At 37.8% G+C, this 16,942-nt stretch overlaps 1 protein-coding gene across 1 annotated transcript; it reads left to right on the top strand.

Annotated features, from left to right (window-relative positions):
* Nucleotides 1-12: 12 nt before the first annotated feature.
* On the top strand, nucleotides 13-11,552 carry LOC148719150 (uncharacterized). The gene is made up of 4 exons (XM_088742003.1): nucleotides 13-2,440; nucleotides 3,098-3,235; nucleotides 3,634-3,680; nucleotides 4,623-11,552. Exon 4 carries the CDS (start codon nucleotides 7,593-7,595, stop codon nucleotides 9,258-9,260), a length of 1,668 nt encoding a protein of 555 aa, XP_088598129.1. The 5' UTR covers nucleotides 13-2,440; nucleotides 3,098-3,235; nucleotides 3,634-3,680; nucleotides 4,623-7,592; the 3' UTR covers nucleotides 9,261-11,552.
* The last annotated feature ends 5,390 nt before the right edge of the window (nucleotides 11,553-16,942 follow it).

Here is a 16,942-nt window from a genome sequence, read left to right as displayed (position 1 = left end):
CAATCCTCAAAAAATATCGTCCTTTTGATCTAAAAATAGATCATATTTAGGGTAACTGCGCTTTTGACAATCACAGGGAAGAAAATTTCTCAAGGAGCCAACCAATTATCAAAAAGAAAGATTAAACGAATAAACTGCTTTTAAGCGCGGGAAAAGGCGAATGACCCTGTTGCAGTAGGTGCTATTTTTTAATCTGTTTGGTTGTGGGGTTGGCGTCAGTTTTTTCAACCAATCACATGGCGAAGTCAAGAAAAACCAAACGATTCCTTCAATAACTTTGGACCTTCAATTGGAACTCATCTTAAGGGCTCTTTCGTTGAATTTGCTCTCGCCTTCTGCTGAAAGCTAATGACATCATTTTTTTTTCCAGTTTGCTATGGAGGTAGGAAGCGATTTTTACCACATTAAACTTGGAATAACTTGTGCTTGCCCGCATGTCAACGATTGTTGATAATTCCTTGAGAAGAGAAAATCTTTCGATTTGATTTATGCACTGCAGGGATTCTTGAAGATCTCTTGGGCAAGATGGAAGCGAGTGCTATTTACCAGATCGATCGCCATTGCTCCAACCCTTATTGTGGCTTTTAAGGAAGGAGTCCAGGATCTGAGTGGAATGAATGATTTCCTTAATGTGCTACAGAGTTTGCAGGTAAGTTATGGCTGAGATAGTTTCGAGCCGCATTTGCGATATAATCAATCTTACCATCAAGGAAACCTTTAAATTGTTGCTTTGTCAGAGTAGAAAACCTACGTCAAGGATGCTTACGGATGGAAAAGAACTTCACTACAATTGAAAACACAAGGGTCCGAAAAACCATGTGTAACCCTTGAACTGCCACTGAGAGACTAAGACAGAATTTCTCCTTACATTATCAGTACAGTATGAAGCAGACTAGTGATGAGAATAAAGACAAATATTAATAGGGATTTATTAGTTCATCCAATTTCAAATTTTCCGAACTAATATCATAAGAATTGTGAGGCAGATAATAAAGAGAACCTCTTTTGAGATCTTAGGGATGAAATGGTTGAACTGTGACGTGGTTCCGGTAGCAACTTTTGTTTGGTTTGGAGAAAAAAGAAAGTGATTCAGCATCTAGGTTTCTGATGAGTAAATCGCAGAACAGGAAGCTTTTAATCAGTAGAAGCACCGATGGGAGTCAAAAATGTTTCCAACTATCGAATGACGCTCGTGAATTTTGTTAAGCTGAGGACTTTTTGTTATCTTGCCAGCTACCTTTTGCTCTGATTCCTATGTTGCATTTTACGGGATATAAAGCCATTATGGGAACGTTTAAGAATGGAAGGTATGCTAAGCTGTCTCTCAGCTGTATTGTTTCTATGCGCTGGTGAATACCATGCTGTACCATTTCCACCGTGTAAAAGATCCCCTAGGGTCTAATCTAGGGCGCGGCCTTGTGGGCAATTCGTTAATAAATGCTGTGGAAAATGTACTTGTAAGTGTCATGAGGGGCGCAAAAATTGTTCTCAGTACACTATCCAGCACGAGGTGGTGAGACAAGCCTATCATCCGGAGGGTGTTACTTTGATGAAACTCTGAGTTCTCGTAAGTAATTGAAGGGAAAATATGTGGCAGCTAATTGGGCCTTAGTATGGTTACCCTCCAACGTCCGTGTTGTTTTTGACGAAATGGTGGTATTTTAAATTTTGAAGGAATTGGGTCAATGCTGACTGACTTCTACCAGCGTTTTAAATGAGAACAATTATAGCCAATTTTTTTTTTTAAATTAAGCTTTGCGGGTTCTTGGTTTGTGGAGGTAATTAGAGAAAAAAGCGCACGAAAATGCGTCACTTTTTCTCTCGTTCGTCACAATCAAACAAACTGAGAGCATAGAATAAGACATTTAGCGACTTTTATCATTAGATACCATTTGGACTGTATTTCTTTTTGGCTCTTCTAGTTTTTTATTGAAATCCATTCAATTGTCGTCGTGTTGTTTTCATCCCTGGGGTGATGCAAGGTGTAGCGTGGTTTTTAACCGTTGTAGTTATAGGGATCAACATGTTTTTTGTCGCAGAGTATGTGGTGAGTTTTGATTTGACCCATCTGTATGATATTAATATTTACATCATTTACAACTTGCGTAATATTAACTTCCAGGGAAACTTAAGAGAAGTCCGCTTATTGCGAATTATTTGCCCAAAATAACCTTTTTTATCCTACACTGTTTTGAAAATTCTCGAAAAATGATATCAATTAGCGGGCCAACTTTGAAATTTGTAAGCTTGGAGCTCTGTTCTTGCTGGACGATCTGTTGGGTTTCGTTTATTCTAAATGTGCTATTTGTTCCAGATTTTTGCTTGTCGCTCTAATGCTTCTCTGCTGTCATTTTCTCTGTTGTTTTTCAGTCTGAAATGCCACGTAACGTATATTTTAGTTGGATTGTACCTTCTTTTCTACGTCACTTTTTTGTTATTGGTTAGTATCCAGTGCTTGGATTTCTATGCCCTGGTTTTAAACTGAAGTTTTCATTTTTTTATTGACCCTCATCAATTTTAGTCTTCTCAGTTCACTTAAGAAATCGTTAGTGTGCAGCGTGCACCCATCGCGTTATGGATGCACGCGGGAGGTTGTTAAGCATGAAAATACGGTACAACTTGCAAAAAATACTCAGCGGTACTACTCAAAAAAGGTTTAATAAGATATATGTATTTTATCGGGCATTATAATTTCCGGTCGAGTACCTGTTGGAGGGGTAGAGTGCACTTTGCGTGACGAGACCAAATAACGGCTGTAAAGGAGACTTCATCAATTCGGGTTGCCCATCGTCTGCAATTTGGCCTTCCGACCACTTATCCGGTAAAAACAATCACCAATATAATATGGGCTACCGACCTAACAGTCCCCATGGGATGATTTTTATGGTGTACCTACTAAACTCAAACACGCCCCACCTGAGGAAGAGATCTCCCCCCCTCCATCTCCCACTTTGAACGGATGACGTTGTGTAGTAGGTACGTCATATATGACGACTCCTCGTATACAGGAACCCATTACCCTGTTGGATGCAATTTGTTGTGGATGAGAGGAAAGAGTTCAAATGTGCAACAGCAGAATTATTTTTTTCCTTTTCAGGAGAAAGGAGAGTTCGTTTTCAAGTTTAATAAGAATGCGAGTAGACAGGGCCTGACAAAATGATAGTGATGATGGCTTCGTGATTTATTCTATCAGGTTTATTTTGCGCTTGGGTTCACCTTCATAGCTTTCATCAAGGTATGGAAATGGTGTTTTGATATTCCATTCACTAGAAAGTTAACTATTTTTTCAAGATTTACTGCAGTAAATTTCTGGAATTAAACGATGGTCAATTTTTATGTTTATAAGCTGTATTAAACACTAGCCTCAAATCACTGATTACTTATCTCAGAATTTCATGAGCGCGTACGTTCAACTGGCCAGCAGCACGGCGTAAAATGTGGGTAGGTACTTGGTGAAATCCTTCATACATGCATCAATACATAAGAACATGTGGGAATACAGGGTAATTTGCATACATTAACATACATTAAAGATCACATCAAGTACTTACCAAAATGTGTTACTTTCTTAAGCTTTTGAAAAGAACGACAGATAAACTGCTTCTGTTCATGTGCCATTTTCTTTGTTTTCAGCATTTAAAAAGAAAGGTTATACACGTGTAAATCACCTCGACTTAATGGTGAGTGTGTTTGGTTCTAACTCTTTAGGGGCAACCTGGTTATAGCAGCCCCAAAACATGCGCCAAGAGTTGCGCCTAGCTATGACAGCGTTTGCACATGCGCTGACGTTTGACTGGTTTGTTTCCTCTCCCCCCCCCTCCCTAATGTCATTCATTGTGCAAAAGATACGCTGACTTCAACATGCGGGATTTGTGAATGAACGACGATATTTATCAGGAAATAGGTAGAAAAAAAGAGTACCCGTGAAACTGTGGTTTGTTTTTATTTTGTTTCTGGCAGTTTATGAAAAGACCTGATTCATGTTATTTCACGCTGAAGCTAGGCAATTTTATTTTTTTTTGTAAGATTAAAAGTAAGGGAGAGATTTTGTAGACCATGTTAGGTAATGTTATAAATGATATGAACAGCTTTGTGACAAACAATGAAAAAAAGAATAATTGAAATAGTAATTGAATAATAGTAATAGTAATTGAATAGTGAATAGGGATATTTTTTTAACCAAGTAACAGAACGGACAAAATTACCGACAAGTGTTGTCTTGCAATTGAATCCTTCTACCGGTCCTTGATCGTGAAGGCTACAGTAAGAAGATCCGTTCTTAGTAAGAACGACTTAGCCGTCAAGACAAGTTGAAATATGTTTTTTTTTTAATAAATTCTAATGCATGCTGAATAAAGGCTATTCACGAAAGAGCTCAAAATGTTCAAACTGCAATACCTTTGGGACTTCTTCTTTGGGACGCCTATCGGAGAGCCGGGGGAAAGGGAGGGGTGGGGGCCACAAGTTCTGTTTTAGAGAAATGTTCGATTTATGTAAAGTGAGTAGATGGATACCTCTGTGTTGAATAAAAGAACTTTCCATTCTCCTCAAGCAAAATTGGGTGAACGCTAAATATACAGACATTTTTAAATGGCTCAAGAGAGTTGGTTTTCATTTTTCAGAAACATTTGCATTTCATTTACCATTCTGCCGTGGAAAGAACACCATTGATTTGGGAACACCTTCATTCAGGGAAAACAAGTTTGGTCCCGGAGAAATGTAAATAAAACGTTTGTATTTGTTAGTCTATCGAAACGACACTTCTGTGTAGGAGAAACCTAATCTTGTACGCAGACCTTCCACGGCCAAGCGGTTGTACAGTTCAGTTACAGTTACACCTTCATTCAACGTAATTCACAAATTTTTGTCACTGGAACCTAATCTCTTACCCAGACCTTCCACGGCCAAGCGGTTGCACAGTTCAGTTACAGTTACACGGTATAACCTTTGTACTAGATCAGGGGCATACCTTCATTCACAAATTTTTGTCACCTTTATTCAAGGGAAAAGGAAACATTTTCTGGGTCCGAAAGCCCGCCTTTAATTTCCATGAAGACGACACCTTAACCAATCAAAATATCACCAAGATTGAGTGAACACTTAAACGTGATACAGTAGCTTTGTGTAACGAAAGGTACAACTAGTTGTTCCGGTTTGCGAAATCTACCCAGAGCATCGCATAGTTTTAATTGCTCTTTCCTATATATCAACAAGACAAGACAGCGACAGGGCTATTCCTTGCAATTGTTGAGGATTTTAACAAGGATGAGACCCCAAGCGGTTCGGACTCCTGTCCATTTGCGCTCTCGAGTTAGCTCGGCTTCGAAATGAAAACATGTCCATTTGGTGTTGTTCAAATGCACAAAATCTTTTTTTTTCGAAAACTCTTGACTATAAGCTGAACCCCCTCTCTTTGGCTCAAATTTCACTTAACTCTAGCTTTAATTTATGTACAAACCACTCGGCTTCTAGCTGAACAAATATGTTAAATCGACGTGAGAGTGCAGTGCTCAATAAACAATGATTTTGTTTTTGGATCACATTAGCTTGGTGCTTGGAATAACGCGTCTGGTGTATTCCAAGCCATTTTCAGAGTTAGACAAACACCAACCAATCTCTATTTCCATGGGGTATAAGTTTCTAAAGAAACTGTGGTGCTGCGTCGGTGGAGGTAACAATGTAAATAGGGCGGATCCAGGATTTAGATCAAGGGGGATTTGGAGATCGAATTGTTCCCCTTCTGAGGGGTCCAAGATTTTGAAAATTAGGTCTTCGGAAATATGATTTCCAGTTATAATGAATATATGAAGTTCATGTATTTTGAACTGCGGTTATAGATACGTATGATGCACGATCCTCGCAGTAGAGAGCGCTATTCATGCAATAGCGAAAATCAGAGCTAAAAAAATCAGGCCTGTACGGGATTCGAACCACTGACCTCTGCGACACTAGTGCAGCACTCTGCTAATTGAGCTAACAAGCCAACTGGGAGCAGGCCGTTAATTAAGTTGATTCGTAATAAACCCGTGATGATAAATCAGATATGATGAATATATGAAGTTCAACGAAGGGCCGGACACTCGAAACGTCAGCTTTTATAATCGTAACGGTGTCCAATTTACCATTTCAACTTTGTTGATATATTCAAATTATTTCGTTCCCCCCACCGACGCAGCCCCAAACAGTTTCTTTAGAAACTATCAGCCTTTATTTATTAATAGGAAATAACGTTACACTCCCCACCAAGAATGATACACTTGAAGAGAGTTCGGAAGTAATTGAATGTGACATGACTTAATTTCACTTTCCCGAACGAGAAAAAAATTACGATCTCGACGGTCTTGAGTAGATACCCAACTAGAAAAAAAGAATCTTTCCCAGCCATAAAGCAGAATATAGAGTTTAATTATAAGATTTTGATCTTGATTTTTTAAAAACAAACTTTCCAATTCCTCGGAGTGTTCCTGCCGAAATGGTATTAATGGTTAGTGGTTAAACCTCAGGACAAGAAAGGGTCAATTTAAATCAACTTGCTGCTCGTGAAAAAAAAAAATTGCACTGTTATTTAAATAGTAAGACTGCACTCATTACGTTGTGGGATGACAAACAAACAATCTAGCGGCTTCCTTCAGGGACACAACAAAAAGCGGAGCCGGTGAAACAATGACGAGCTATTTCTGAACTGCGTCATTACCCTTAAGCAAACTTTAATGTTAATATTTCATGGAGATGAATCAAGATCTTGAAAGATATTCTGGAACATTTACGGACATATAATTCGGAAAAGATGTCGTTTTATCGTAACCTAGTTGCGGAAAGGAATGCCATAGTTTTCGACTGAAATCTAGAAATGTCAACTGACCTCAGCTGTAAAAAAAATACATCTGTTTCCGTCGACAAAAACACTAATTATCATTGACGTGATTTCTTAAGGGTCAACAGTCTTCTTATTTTGAGTCGGTAATGGAAATGTTTTGAAATCGGGTTCATTAAACACGAAAGATGTTGATATTATTCCAGTCGAATCTAATTAATCAATATGCCATAAAAAGTAAACCGTCTGAGACTCACATGGGTTTGAGAACTTTTTTTGCAGTTACTTAAGTCTCGTTTCATCAATTGGAGCCGAATACATAAAAGGTGTTTTGAGCCTGAGGCGAAGTAAGATGACAGTGAATACTGAGTTTGCTTCAGCTCATTTGGTTCCTGGAGTGTTTTTTCTTTCATTGATACATCTATTCCGGTCAGTTTTTTCAGTCATCATTCTCCAGTCTATTACGCCGCTGTGAAAGAACCAGTAATGAAGGAGTTGAACGATTTCCAACCTCGTTACTCTTTAAGACAAACTTTAACTACAAATTTTTGAAATTCTTACCACTGGGATCGTTATTATTTTTTCCCCTGAGGACGATACGGTTGGTTAAAATTGATAGATCGCCTGTTGTCTTGAGCTTTTACAAAGCACTGAAACTACTGAACTGAAACTTTGATCCAAATTGATGAGCGGAATTTTAGAAAACTGCATGTTTATTTTGTTCAAACTCTATTGCACTGTGTAAAGTAGCGTCTCCTAAGAAAAAAGGATTCAAGTTATGTCTTTGATTGTATATGATGCGTTTAAAGCCACTATTGGCTTACTCGTAAGAAAAGGCAGAAATGAGCTCGCGGAAAAACTCAAAGATGGCGATGTAACAGACCAGAAATTCCACTCCTTGATCGTCCGTGAAATCTACGACATCAAGTCAAAGTTGGACGCTTTATCAAGGAAAGATTTTGAAACAAGTATCAGCTTTTTCGAGGAAGGAATGGCGTTGTTGTTTGAAGTGTTTGAGATAGCAAAGTCTAGAAACGAGTGTGGTGCGGCAACAGCAGGGGCGGCCTGTGATGAAGCATTTTCTCTTATTGAAGGAATTAGAAGGTTGGAGCTTACTGGCCTGGATGAATCAGCTACGACAAAGCTCTCCGCTGCAAAGAAAAGATTTGAAGATGCTCGAAGAAAAGCTACTGAAGCTTTTAAAAACGAAGGCCTCAAAATATCTGACCGCATTCTGGCCATGAAGTATCGAGTTATGGCGACCATATTAGAGACAGTAGACAATCCTGCTGTCGCCGTGACGCCATGCAGAGTGTGTGCAAAGGAATTAAACTGTCTGCCTGCAGTACAAAATAGCTTTGATGTTCAGCTCAAGAAAGGCATCCAGGCAGTAAGAGGTTTTTTCAGTCAAGAGGAAAGAAAGGAAATTTTCTCCAGTGTCTGTCATGTGAATCGTGTCATCTACGATGTCACGCGAACGATTGGTGAAGACGCAAACTTTTTGATCTGGCCTCCTATTGATACTGGAGAAAAGAAAATCAGTCCATTGTATGACGCAAGAGTATGTAAAGTACTACTTAAACAAAGTATGGAGCATTGTTGGGTTAAACCATGGTCACTTGGTCAGGAGGGCGAAGAGGAGCCCAAGCTGAATAGGCCGATGGGCATCGCTACAAACTCCGATAGAGAATTCATCGTCGGGGAATACGAGGATGGTTGTGTGAAGGTGTTTGACAGCAGCGGCAAGTTTGTAAAACATTTCAGTCTCCCTAGCGATGATGTAAATACACAGTTATTTATTATCGATGTAGCCACAGACACGAACGACAACATCTTTGTACTGACCGGTCCGAGGGGCTTGGCAGGGACTATGAGACCTTGGTGGATTTATAAACTTACGAAAATCGGTGACTCGCATCACAGGTTTCGTCTGAGGGGAGATGAGTGGGGCTGGTACGCAAGACTGTCAGTGAGTGACACGGGAAAAGTACTGACAGTTCGAAGGGAGGTGGAGGGGGATGAGGTGGAGGAGTATGACTCTAATGGAGAGTTTGTTCGCAGTTTTGGCAAAGGAATATTGAAGAGCGCGTGGGATGTCACTGTCGCTACTGATGGCCGTGTTATGGTAATGGACAGAGATGATTCCTGTGTTCACATATTCAGTGAACACGGTGAACATCTTAACAAGTTTAAACTGCAAAGAAATGACTGTTATTACACGAGCATTGCATTTCACCGAACAGGTGAACATGTCGTCATCGCTTGTGTTAGAAAAGAGAAAGAACTCCTGCAGGTTGAGATATACAGCAAAGATGGTGAGTTTGTGCGTAGTGTACAAATCCAAATTGATGGGATCGATTTCGTAACAGGGATTACAGTGACTACTGAGGGACGCATTGCTGTTGCTGTAGATACTAAACTAGGTTGGAAGGTATTAGCTTTTTAAACTGCTGTTTTGATGTTTTCCTGTTATTGGGAATGTGTAGGGACTTTTAGGGTAAGCATCACAATTCTCCATTATGGCTCTTATTCGCTGCATATTCTCTTAGCTACAATCAGCGTCAAGATTAGTTTACACATGATGTTTGAGAATTAAGAGATATGTGTAGAAAAACAGTCCTGTTTCTTACCACACTCTAAATCATTAACAGACCCCCTCCCCCATTCAATGTTTGCTAAAAGTTCATGGAAACACGATACACCATCTCTTTTTTTTTTGGGGGGGGGGGGGAGGGGAAGAGACGAATGTGAATAGGTAAACTTAACAAGGGCAAAAGAGATAAAACTGAAGTAATATGGAGTTGAAAAGATCAATGTGTCAACAATTTTGTTGCTGCTTGTAGGTTCATTGATTGGTTTTATAAAAGTATTTTAAATGCTTTCTTTTGTTTTCTTGAACATGATGGTATGGTACGTAAGATTGAATCCACAAAAGTGAAGCAGAACACTAATAACCAAAGTTTATATATTCTTGTGATTGAAGGAATTACATAGATATTGAAAAAGTACTTGATCAATGTCCAGTGCATTGAAGCTATATATATAGAGCCTTTTATACTTTTATCTCGACATGATAAATTTCTTCATAAACATTTCAATCTTCTTCATAGTTTTGTTCAAGATACAACTGTAAGGTTAAAAAAAAACAACAACAGCCTATTACTGGCTAACACTCCAGTCACTGCACTGATACAAAAATCACAGTAAACACTTTTATCTCAAAATCTCTTCTGAAACTGTTGATAAACTTTTAGACAAACTTTTCTGAAACAAAAATAGTATTTGAACTGCTTTGAATTTAACTTTAAGAAATATAACAACTTTTGTTTCATACATTTTAACCAATTAAAATAATGATTCATAATTGATTAAGTTTTTTATTCTTCAGAATTTGCATTTGATTTTTCAATATTGCTACTAAAAAGACCTTTTCAGGGATGCATTTATGTGTGTGTGTAGGAATGAATGTAGGAAAGCATCCCTAGATTAGACCACAATGGCCTTCTTTAACTTCTTTAAATACTTAGCAGTCTTGCAGTCAATGACAATCAACTCTGATGGGTGAATGGCAATTTATGTACATTTATTAAGCATTTTAGAGTGTTCTTGAAGGTTACAAAATAACTCTTTTCTATATTTTATGGACCTTTGCAACACATAGTAGAAATTTCCAGAGCATTGCATGAAATTGCCCTGGTATCCAGTTAGCGCAACTAATTAGCCTTCTAGAAATTTCCAAAAACTCCTTATCTGTAGCAACCCTCCATAATTACATCCGTAAGGAGGTCATCCTCACATTTGAAGAAGCCTAAAAAAGTCAGGATTTTACAGAGTACAAACCTGTGCCTCTATATATTTGTTGGCCACTCAAACAGATGAGCTATGAATTCGCATGTGATAAGCTAGGAAATTTACAGTGAGATCTTTGCTTCTTACACAGGGAATGTGTTCCAGGCAGCAAATGAAATTAATCATGTTTTGAACAGGTTGTGATTGCAACTGATGGAATGCTTCTTGTCCTGCTCTTAGTGTTCAACTTTGTGACTCAGTTGATAGAGCAATCAACTAGGAACACTCCCAGAGGCACGGGTTCACTTGATTACAGGTTTAATTGACCACTCCCTTGATGGGGGTTTTCAGGGCCAATACAAACAAATTGTAAATAAACATAACAACCTAAACAGGGGGTTTAAAGATCTCCACTGGCCAGAGGCAAACCAGTTGGATATGCCTCACTAGGTCATAATTTTTTTTTTTAGCAGAGTGTAATTTCATATACTGTACTATACCCTTAATAAATCTGTAACAATTGTATAAGACATGTCCCATAGATGATTAATCACTTTTGCCTTAGTTCTTTTTTAAAGTCAAATTTAAAAAAAGGTGAGATCAACTCACTCTGTAGTCTTACCATGGGTTCCCAAAGGTTACAGGGAAGTTATAATATTGAAAACCTCAAAACTTTTTGGAATTACAGGTAGTTTTTCTTATTATTGGTTGCAAAACCATTTTTGAGTTGTATTGCTCTATATTATAAATTTCAAACTTATGCCAATGTGCTTTTGTATCTGTAGAAGCTAGCTATTCAAGTAGGATAAAAATAAATATTTTCCATTGACTATGATAACATTTAATTACAATCAACTGCAGTGAGGTTTAGTTGCTTTTTCAGTTATCATTGTACAGAAGCAAAACCAAGTACTTAAATAAAGATTGTTCAGTGTTGTCGATTATCAAATGCTGATTGTTTTGTTTCTTCCTGATTTAAATAATTACTTTGTGATCCATATTGATATGTAATTTTGTCTTTGGTGAAGAATGATGTTGGGAAGGAAAGTGTCTCCAAGTTGAAAACTGATCGTGACTTTCAATTCATAATTTTCTCTTCACCTTATCCTCTAAATTTTTATCTGGTTCACTGGTTATTGACTTGGAAAAGAAAAGCAACTAAAGTTGACTTTTCTAAACAATTGTGCCTGCCTTCCTAAATGAAAACTTATTTGTTTTGTGACAAGGCCAAAGCAGGGAAATAATCTCAGTCTCCACAAGCTAGGGGTTTTAAACCTGGAACTTCCAATTCTGATTTCACCATCAGAATAATGCTCTACTACTGAGAACATGATATGTGTAGGCAACTTGGCCGAAATTGAGGTCATTTGTGACAATTAGTAAATAAAAACTTGTCATTTGTTTTGTCACCAGGCCAAAACTGGGATATAATCTTTAAGTCCCCACAAGCTAGGGGTTTGACCCCTAAAACTTCTGATTTCACTATCAGATTCTCTATGATTGAATTACAATGTATAGGTTGGATTTTGAGTGCAATTTGGTGTTAATAAATGCAAGTAAGTTCTTCAAAGACAACAGAATTGCACAGGCCCATAAAGCAAGATGAGTGCTATTTGTAAAAATTAGCAAGTGCCTATTTTCACCAAACTACAGAAGAAATCATCATGTTACTTGTTAATAACTCGCAAAAAAAGGCATCACACAAAGTCAAGAGTGACAAACCCGTTGCAAATTATCTTTCGTTGGAATGTTTGGACAAATATTACATGCAAACATCACTCGTGTCATTTGCTGGTCAACTTGTATTTAATCCATTACTTCACTTATGAATTCCAGGTTAAATTTCACTTGAAAACCGATATCGCACTCATAGCTTCGCGAGTCGTGTGATATCGGTTTTGGTATGCAATTTAATGCAGAATTCCCTCATCAAGTAATGAATTTTCCTTTAATACCCTTAATAAATCTGAAACAGTTGTTTTAAGAAATGGCGCATAAGTGCATGATTAATTGCTTTTACCTTAGTTCTATTTTAAGTCAAATTAAAAAAGAATGAGATCAACTGACTCTGTAGCCTAGCTACCATGGATTCTTAAAAGGTTATTAATAGCAAAGTTTTCAAATTGAGAATCCTAAACATTTTTGGAACTACAGGTAGTTTTTCGCGTTATTCAGTTGGTTGCAACACCATTTTTAAGTTGTAAATTGTTCTTATATAATTATAAATTTCAAGCTTCTGCCAATTAATGCACTTTTGTATCTTTAGAAGCTAGCTATTAAAGTTAGATAAAAATAATATTTTCCATTGACTTATAATGATAACATTTGATTGCAATCAACCACTTAGGTTAAGTTACTTTTTTAATTATCAGTGTAGAAGCAAAACTAAGCCCTTAAAATAAAGATTGTTAAATGTAGATAATTATCAAATGCTGATTGTTTTGTTTCTTCCTGATTTAAATAAGTTGCTCCATGATTGACTGATTGCTATGTAATTTTGTCTTTGGTAAAGAGCGATGTTGGGAATGAAAGTGTCTCCAAATTGAACACTGATTTTTACTTTCAATGAATAATTTCCTTTCACCTTATCCTCTGCAGTTTTATGGTAGACTGCATCATTATCAACTTGAAAAAAAGAAAACTAAAGGTGACTTTTCTTAACAACTGCACTCACCGTCCTAAATAAAAACTGGTTATTTGTTTCGTCACAAGGGAAAAGTGAGGAAATATACTCAGTCCCTACAAGCTAGGGGTTTAACCCCAAGACTTCTGATTTCACCATCAAATGCTCTACCACTGAAAACTTTGAATTACAATGTATAGGTTTGATTTTGAGTGCAATTTGGTGTTGATAAGCATAAGTTAGTTTTTTAAAGACAGCAAAATTGCACAAGCCTATGAAGCAAGTGCAATTTGTAAAAATTAACTTGAATGCTTATTTTCACCAAGTGGCACAAGAAATCATGTTGTAGCTTACATGAAAAAAGCAGCACAGAAAGTCAAGACAGAGAAAATTTCAACAGCTAGTGCATACACTTTGTAATTTTTGTCAAAACTGTGCACTTGTGTCACACAAAAAATGCAGCAGTTTTTAGCCGATCGGCGCATTTAATCTTTTGATCTGTATTATGATTTTTAATGTCATCAATACATTGCAAATGATCTTTCTTCTTTGGACTGTTTGGACAAATATTACACACATAGATCACTCATGTCATTTGTTGGTCAACTTGTACTAAGCCATTAATTTGCATCAAGTGGTCACACACTGCCATTCCTCAAGAGTGACTGCTGCAATACAGGTTTGAGTGTATCTTGAATTCTTTTATGTTTTTTTATATTCGTGAAATTAAAAAAGAACTGAACCGACATTCTTTAATAAACAACAGTCTCCTTATTATATTTATTTTAGATTTATTCACTTTCTTATTTCTAAAAATCAGAAGAGTTTGCATGAAAGTTTGACATAAATCAATGTTTTCTCTTGCTCTGATTAAAATAACTTCACCTCCCAGCAAATACCCTGTGGAGGTGATAATTTGCCTAAGCAAATAAAGGCAACTTTCAATATTCTTGCTATGACAACGATTCGATGCCTTCGGATTATATCTAATCCACTATGCACTGAGCTTAACATTTGAGGAAGAATTGAAAGAAACAATACTTCATAGTAAAACTGACACAATTGCCATTAATAATAAAGAGACTTGGGTATTTTTCTCAACAAGAAATGAGAGCCAGCATTTAGTTGGTTTGTGGGAAAAAATGCCTCTAGAATGTACATGATGTGCCTTACTTTTGGTTCACGATTGAGGTGTGTAGTCAGCTTGCAGAACAAGTGTTATTTTGGTGAGTTAGTGCCTGGTATTTACTTAGTGAAAATTATACTGGTGTCTTTTCTTGCAGGAGTGGAAGGCTTGGGAGAGAAAGAAATTATTTTGTATAAAGTGGGTGAGCAATGGTCACAGCGAAGGAGAGGGATGGGGATGGGGCAATAGAAATTTCTTGTGACCTCCCCCAGCCATACAATCTAGCTCTAAGGGCCTGATTACATGAGCCGAGCTGGCCCGGTTAGCCGGGCTGATTTCTTTTGTTTTCACGCTTTGGCGAACACCAAAACAAAAGAAATCAGCCAGGCTAACAGGGCCAGCCCGGCTCATATAATCAGGCCCTAATTAAGTCAACGAAATGGTTGTTCACTTGCCCCAATAAGGCATCAGTGCAGTAGGTTTAGTGAGTAGCATGTCTGAGGTTGCATTGAAAAGCAAAGATTCTAAAGAAAAAGTAATGAGCAATAATTAGTGTTAGTTGTCAGGGATGTTGGTTGATTAAATAGTAAATTCTCAGAGCTTTAATCCAAAGAAATGCGAGACAAACAGTGCTGACAAAATATATTGAAATATATTGATCTCTGTCTTTCTTCATATGACGTGGGCCTTGCTCCTTGAGGTTTAGGTATGTTTTGTATTGAAGCGTAAAATGTACAAATAAATATTGAAATAAACATTGCCTAAGTGTGATTTTGTTTGAATTTTGGCTGTGCTTTTTCTTCCTGAGCAAATGTTATAGTTATTTTCTTTCATTTGGGAACAGTTTTATGATAGTGATTGATGATAATAGAAATGCACGAGCGACAGAAGATGGTCCAAACAAAGAAAACAGAAACAACTCTCTTGAAGTTGTTGAACTCTTTAAGCACATGCAGTTGGCTTTGTTTCCCGGCTCTCGAGTAAACGAGTCATGCTTAATCTTGATAAAGCGAAATCTCTTGCAATATACTATGTAACGGCAGGCGAACGTCAAGGCCGAATGTATTGCCGAGAAAATCGCGACCGGAGAAAAATACCAGAACGGGTGGAACTTTACAGAGATCGAAGCGACATTCACATCACATTTATTAATTGATCTCGTAAACTGAAATAAACAATGAAGGACTAGAGTAAGGCAGTTGCACAAACAAACGTTACAAGGCACTAGCGATCGACAAATGAAAAGCCTCAGAGGCAACAAAATAGAACTAAACAGGCTAAATGCAAACAACCAGAACCGAGCGAAACTATAGAACTAATATAAAGAAATCGACTCAGATATCCACGCGGCCACGAGGTCGCGGTACGTAAAATCACAATGATCACACATAAAATGAATAATATATTAATTGAACTGCGAACTGGGCTAACCACAAGCAATAAGGATAAATTACGATGAAACGAACTTACATATCTGTCCCGCGACACCGTAGGCCTTTATAATCTCTTTTTGTAGACCACAGCAAAAAATGTCTACTCCACACACACGCTCCGCACGTACTAAATCAATCACATCCAAAAATAGCTAAAGAACCTAACTGTAACGTAAAGCGCTGTCACGCAAGTGACGCGTGTAACTGTAACTTAAAGCGCCGTCACGCAAATGACGTGCATCAACATACTAAATCCTTTGTTGACCAAGCTTGTTCGGTCAAGATGGTTGGATATTAGCCTCGTTCTATTTTTACATTTTTTATTGACTTCGACTTCGTCTCGGTCATAAAAATGCAAAAAGCAATTACTAGGCCAATGTCCAGCCATCTTGACCTCACGCTTCGTTAATAACGCAAGCCATATATATAGCATCAATCAACGAGAAAAGTCGATGGAATGCAGGTCGCTTCTTTTATGTAGTTTCATTGACTTCATCCAAGTTTAGAATTGAAGTCAATCGTTTACTTTTCCTTGGAACATGTGTTCACGACCTCATCATAATGAGTTTTGCCGCCACCGCGCGAGCGAAGCAAGGATTGCGTCTTTCTCAGAAATGCTGTCACGTGTGTTGTCGTTTTACGTCATATGTGGGAGGTCGGGGAATCTCCGCATAAAGGGTAACGCATGAGTAGTTCTGCTGGCGGTTTTCTGAGGCGGACGATGAAGGACAAATACTATTCAGTGGCAGCATGGAGTAAAGTGCTAGTGAGATCATTTTGGGGCGTAAACGCATCCGTAAAAGCCATGTTTTAACCGGCATGCTGTCAAGGTTTCCATACCGTAGACTTGGTTCGAACCTCTTCTCCTGAGGCAAGGTGGTGTGGAACAATGGTAGGTTTTACGTGTGCATGATATTTATTTGTTTTCGATGCTTTCGATGTTTTTTACTTAGGAGTGACAAGCATCCATTTCTCCTTACAATATCCCCCCCTGAATCATACCTTAAGGTCACGAGAATCAAGAAAATGATCACCAACTAATGAAGCCCTTGATTACTAAACAAGAAGAACTCGGATATGGATAGAGAAGTAAGGAAGTAAGTAGTGAGTAAGTAAAAGTCTTTTTTCACAGGGTAGCTCATTCAGCTCCAAGCCTG

Source organism: Stylophora pistillata, chromosome 12 (genome assembly GCF_964205215.1).
Source record: "Stylophora pistillata chromosome 12, jaStyPist1.2, whole genome shotgun sequence".
NCBI classification, from domain to species: domain Eukaryota; kingdom Metazoa; phylum Cnidaria; class Anthozoa; order Scleractinia; family Pocilloporidae; genus Stylophora; species Stylophora pistillata.
Note: the sequence above shows the minus strand (reverse complement) of the source record. Positions and strands in the feature narration are given on the sequence as shown.